The 6489-nt window shown below is 30.1% G+C and overlaps 1 protein-coding gene across 1 annotated transcript; it reads right to left on the bottom strand.

The window, feature by feature from the left end:
- Positions 1-4421: 4421 nt before the first annotated feature.
- On the bottom strand, positions 4422-4979 carry LOC139888579 (uncharacterized mitochondrial protein AtMg00310-like). Its single transcript, XM_071871581.1, has one exon. It carries the CDS (start codon positions 4977-4979, stop codon positions 4422-4424), a length of 558 nt encoding a protein of 185 aa, XP_071727682.1.
- Between the last annotated feature and the right edge of the window lie 1510 nt (positions 4980-6489).

Here is a 6489-nt window from a genome sequence, read left to right as displayed (position 1 = left end):
GATGAACTCGACGACTCAAATGCAACGTCTTTTGAAATATGTCATGAATGACTCCAAGTAATATCTCTAATATGAACAAATGTATAGCGGAAGATTTCTTCCATACCTGAGAATAAACATGCTTTAAAGTGTCAACCAAAAGGTTGGTGAGTTCATTAGTTTTTCATAATCGATCATTTCCATCATTTTAATAGACCACAAGATTTTCATTTCCATTTCTCATAAATATACGTCCCATACATAGTGACAAAAAACATTCATATGGATTGAACACCTGGTAGTCGACATTCACAAGATGCATATAGAATATCCCCATCAATCTCAGACTCCCTTCGAACATGATAAATTTTGAAGTACTAAAGCATCCGGTACTTTGAATGGGGCTTGTTGGGCTCGATAGATCTATCTTTAGGATTCGCGTCAATTATGGTGTTTGTTCCCTAATTCTTAGATTACCAGACTAAAAAGGGGCATATTCGATTTCGATCATTCAACCATATAATGTAGTTTCAATTACTTGTGTCTATTTCGTAAAACAGTTATAAAAATGCATGTATTCTCAGTTCCAAAAATATATATTGCAAAAGCATTTAAAAAGGGAGCAAATGAAATTCACAATATGATATTTTGTAGTAAAAATATGCATACGACGAAACTGAACAATGCAAGTTGGCCTCGGATTCACGAACCTATATCATTTATATATATATATATATATATATATATATATATATATATATATATATATATATATATATATATATTAACACACATAATTGTAATCGAACAAATTTATATATATAAGAATTTTATTAGTTATATCATTTTTATATTAGTAACCTATATGTTTCATATATTTATTTTATATGTTTAAAATAGATAAAATATTAATTTTGTTATGTAATATGTATTTAATACATTTTTGTATATATATGTATATATATCTTTTGTTTGTTAAATTTATATTAATACTAAAATAATATTAGAAATGATAAAATAATAATAATGATAATAGAGTTAAAAATGATACTTTTAATATTAATGATAAAATGATAACTTTAATAAAATAATACTTTTAATAAAAATGATAATTTTAATGTATACTAATAATAATAATTCTAAAAATAATGATTTTACAAATAATAATAATGATACTAATATTTATATTAATAACTATAATGATAATAATACTACTAATAATAATACTCATACTTATGATAATAATAATAATAATAATAATAAAAATAATAAAATTAATAATCTTAATAATTTTATTAACACTAATGATAATAATAATAATAATCAAAATTTTAATATTTTGTGTTAGTTAAATAATAATAATAATAATAATAATAATAATAATAATAATAATAATAATAATTATTATTATTATTATTATTATTATTATTATTATTATTATTATTATAAGTAAACTACCTCAAAGATGTAGTCCTAAAAAAAATGCCCAAGTCCGGGGTTGAACCCGTGACGTCTCGCTAACCCAATAATATCCTTAACCATTACTCCATTTGTGATTTCCTTTTAACTAATATGCTTTCTGTCTTCTTCTTCCTCTTAACTTAAAACTCCATTATCATCAATATCGCTCACATCTATAACATCTTCTCATCATCATCACTATCATCGTGATCCATTAACATCATCATTTATGGATCATAATTTTAATCTAATGTTATCATAATCATCACTTTCATAATACGTATATCATTATCACTATCATTCCCATAATCATTTTTGTTATCCATCTTCTCGGCCGAACAGAAATTTGGTTCTTGGTCCAATTCAAAATCCATACTAGTTTAACACATATACGGATTTTTTATTATTATTTTATCTTTCTTATTCATCATCTAGTCCTCAATATTATCATCTCATCTCGTCATCATCATCTCACATAATATTTGTGTGTTTGTGTTGACATTGATTGAGAACCCGAAACAGCAACAATGGGTTTTGTAAGTTTTTGGCCCAAGTTGCCTCAAAACCCTTGTAGCAGTTTGTGACCTAGTTCATTAAATAAGTCTATAGTCCAATACCTTATTATATCACGACCCACGTCCAAATTGATTTAAGTTATTTATATGTCTCGTGAATTTTAAAACAACTGGAAAGTTGGTGTTTGATAGATATTAGGATCCTAGGCATGCTTGTAATCTTTTTCTTTTCAAATCATTTCATTACCTTGATCATACGTACCCATCATACCTTGTCATAAAGGATTTCGTTCATCACCAATCATTTTTAACATCATGTTCTTTATTATCTCCACTATCATAATTTCTTTATGATACTCATTAACCATTTAACTTTATCATCATGGTACACCATTATTAATATAAAGTGGGAATATTGGTTTTGGAATTGTCGGCAAATAAAGGAAAATATAACACACCACAACACCATATTATTGATTATAAGCAAGTGGGTTTTTCGAAATTGAAATTGTTGACTAAAGAGACACAAGTGGGGTATATTATGTTTGTAATTGTCGTTCAAAAGGACAAGTGCTCAGGTGTAGTGGCATAAATTCGAAAACAGAAATGAAATAGGAAACTGTAGGATTTGCTATGCATGGTGGTTATTTATCAAGAATAAGAAACATAAGATAGTGGTGATGGTTCTGGAACAGGAAGGAAACCCGAATAGAAATAGTATAGCAAAAGCGACTAGGCTGCTGTTCGCACAGTTTGTTGATATAATAATTTGATGGTTGCTGTATGGGGATGAAAATAATAGCAAACACTAGTGGTTTCTGCAGCAGTTACATCAGTAGTTTGAAGTTGCATCAAAACAAAGTCATAATACGAAGATAAAGAAAAGATAGAGAATGAAAGAAAAAAAATATAGTTTAACCGGATAGTCGTAGGTTATGTGGGTTATGAAAACAACCTCAGTTAAACATAATGATTCAGGTCATGATTTGATCGGAACTATACTAATAAATTAACATAAGTATTGTAGGTTTTGAAATGACAACCAAACACATGAGTGGTGATCGAAGTGATTGCTTACTTGTTTTTGAGTTGATGATGGAACCGGTTCTGGTAAAGTTGTTCACGACAGTAAAAATTCAAGTGGGTTTGAGGAGGTGATGGAAGGAGGTGAAGGTTGGTGATAAGTGGTTTCCAATGGTCTTGGTTAGTGATTGTTTAAAATGGTGATTAGGGTCTCGGTTCTAGGCTTGGTGGGTTTAGATGGTGCGATGATGTTGGGTTGAAGTATAGACGGCAGGGAAAGTAGTAATACACCAGAGCATGTATGTATGTCGAGCTATTAATGGTTGTCCATGGTGGTTATTCAAGAAGGTGGTTGCGGTTGTGGAGATTGAAGCCCAATTATATTTGTAGAGAAGAAAGATGTTGAATGGTTGAATCCATATTCCTCTGAACGTATATGTATATATATTTTAGAAGTGGTGAATCAATTATCATCTATAATATAATATTAATATTAATAAAGTAAACTAAATGTATGAGAAAAGATATAGTAAGATTGATTGATACATTTCAATGCACTGGTTAATTTAACAAAAGCAAAATAATTGTGATATGAAATATATTTTCATTCAAACAAGCACAGTGTTGAAAGCAAAATAATTGTGATATGAAATATATTTTCATTCAAACAAGCACAGTGTTGATTATAATATAATTTAGGATTTGAACGTGTTAAATTATTAGCCGTCGTCTACTATTTCATTCACGGACTGAAATTCGAACTCCGTTGATAAGTTAGTGATGATTAAAAGTCTTCGAAAAAAATATTTCCATATTTTTAAATTAGATGTCTTTATTTATTTCGTTCATTATGATATAAAATTTGATCCTTAACTTGTTAAATAAAAATTACATCAATTGTCCCTCTCAATTTTGGGTAAAATATAAAAAGTGTTAAAATTTAACAAATAGTTTCTAAATACATTTTTAATAAGCTTAAAATTTATAGAACTCATTTTTATATCACCGTTTATTTTAAAATAACAAAGTTTGAATTTAACTTGCTTAATATCAATCGGAACATCAAACGAGTATTATAATCATTTAATATTTATTTTTAATATACTTTATTTATATATATAGATATATTTTAAATAATAATTATCATAATATCATATTTTTTATTTTATTTTACATAATTAATTTTAATAACAGCAACATATAATATTTAAAATTATATCTCCAATTATTATATATATATATATATATATATATATATATATATATATACACACACACACATATCTATTTACAATTAGTTGTTCGTGAATCGTCAAGAGCAGTCGATGGTCAATTGAATATATAAACAGTTCAAAATTTTGAGACTCAACATTACGGAATTTGCTTATCGTGTCGGAATCATATAAAGATTATGTTTAAATTTGTCCGAAAATTTTCGGGTCGTCACAATTTCAAGATCCACTCATTTGGCCATTGCCCATTAAATAAAGCAAAGATATCATTAAAGGATGCATTCAAATGGAGACTCACAACAGCCATATCCCTTGGCGTTACAAACTCAGACAAGGGACATGTATCACACCATTTATCCTGGTATGCATTAGCAGCCAAAGCATTACCAATCAAGTAAAATAAGAACTTACGAATAATTGGTCTCATTAAAAGGATCTTTCTCCAACTCCAACAGGAAGACGATCGAATAGCAACATCCCAAAAATTGCGGTTAGGGAGATTATAATCCCTAACCCAGGAAACCCAGAGAGATTTATGGTAAGTGATAATACTCCACACGTGATTTGTCATAAGAGCAATATTCCAATATTTTAGCCGACGAATGCCAAGACTACCTTCATCCTTAGGTAAACACACATCATCCCACTTAACTTTAGCTTTTCCATGTTTCATATTCTCTTGACACCATAGAAAGCCCCGAAGAACCTTCTCAGTGTCTTTAATAATAGCCTCCGGAAGTATAAACGCAGAACACCAATACACTTGCATAGCGGACAAAACCGACGTAATTAATTGAACCCTGCCCGCAAATGAAAGAAATCTATTCTTCCAGTCATCAACTTTAGCATTCACTTAATCCACCAACACCTTACAATCTTTATACATTAATCGAGTAGAGATTAGCGAGACACCCAAATAGCGAACTGGAAGCTTCTCTTCCTCAAACGGAATTATAGCTAAAATATGAGATTTCAAATGGTTAGAAACATTAGCAAAAAATACCGTACTTTTAGGGAGACTTGGCGAAAGGCCCGAGCAATTTTTAAATTCTTCCAGCGCATTACGAAGAACAATCACCAATTGTAAGACGCCATGTGAGAACATGAACAAATCATCCGCAAAACATAAGTTCAAAATTTTGTGTTCTTCACATCGAGGGTGGTATTTAAAAGACAGGGACAATCGAACATTACGCTTCAACATCAAGGTAAGGACTTCCATCACAAGAGTAAACAAATAAGGGGACATGGGATCGGCCTGACAAAGACCCCACTTCCCCTTAAAAGAAACCGTATAACTCACCATTAATGTTGATGGAGTACGAAGTTGTGGAAACACACTTCATAATCCACCTCACCATTTTCATTGGAAAACCAAAGCAAATAAGAGTCGACTCAAGAAAATTCCAATCTACCGTGTCATACGCTTTTTGAATATCGACTTTAAACGCACACCAAGGAATACCCCTATCAAGATGATAATTTTTCATTAATTCCTGAGTGAGAAGCACATTATCTGAGATCCGACGACCTGGCTAAAACGCAGATTGGTTTGTGCTAACGATATCATCAAGGCTCGACTTAATGCGATTAGTAATAATTTTACTTATGCATTTATATAAGACATTACAACACGAGATAGGGTGATAGTCATTAACCTTTGATAATGCTAAAAACGAACATATATTTCATAGCATTATCCTTCAATACAAGTGATATTCGTTTAAATAATAAAAGGTGAAGACAAAAGACATATTTGACTATTTAAAGACGCAAACAACCAAAACGCTAAAGAGTACAAAGTACAATCCAAGTGGTTCAATTTATTGATGAGAAACGTCTCAAAATTACAAGAGTACAAGCCGCAAAACGCAAAGTACAAGATATTAAATAGTACGCAAGGACGTTCGAAAATCCGGAACTGTGACATGAACCAACTATCAGCACGCAACGCATCGGGCCTAAAATTACAAGTCAACTATGCACATGAATATAATATAATATATAAATAATTATATACATACATATATATATATATATATATATATATATATATATATATATATATATATATATATATATATATATATATATATATATATATAGTAAAATAAAAACCGTCGGCAAGCTAGCAAACAAAGATATGTGAGCTGTCCCAGGGGGCCATGTGATCGCATGGCCTGGAAGCACAAAATCCATGCGATCGCATGGCAGCTAAAGTGAGGCCAAGTCCTATAAATTGCAACGTTTTCTGCCGAATTATGTACACTTTTCATTCA

The sequence above is a fragment of the Rutidosis leptorrhynchoides genome, chromosome 2 (genome assembly GCF_046630445.1).
Source record: "Rutidosis leptorrhynchoides isolate AG116_Rl617_1_P2 chromosome 2, CSIRO_AGI_Rlap_v1, whole genome shotgun sequence".
In the NCBI taxonomy this organism is placed as follows: Eukaryota; Viridiplantae; Streptophyta; class Magnoliopsida; order Asterales; family Asteraceae; genus Rutidosis; species Rutidosis leptorrhynchoides.
This window is presented reverse-complemented; position numbering and strand designations above follow the sequence as displayed.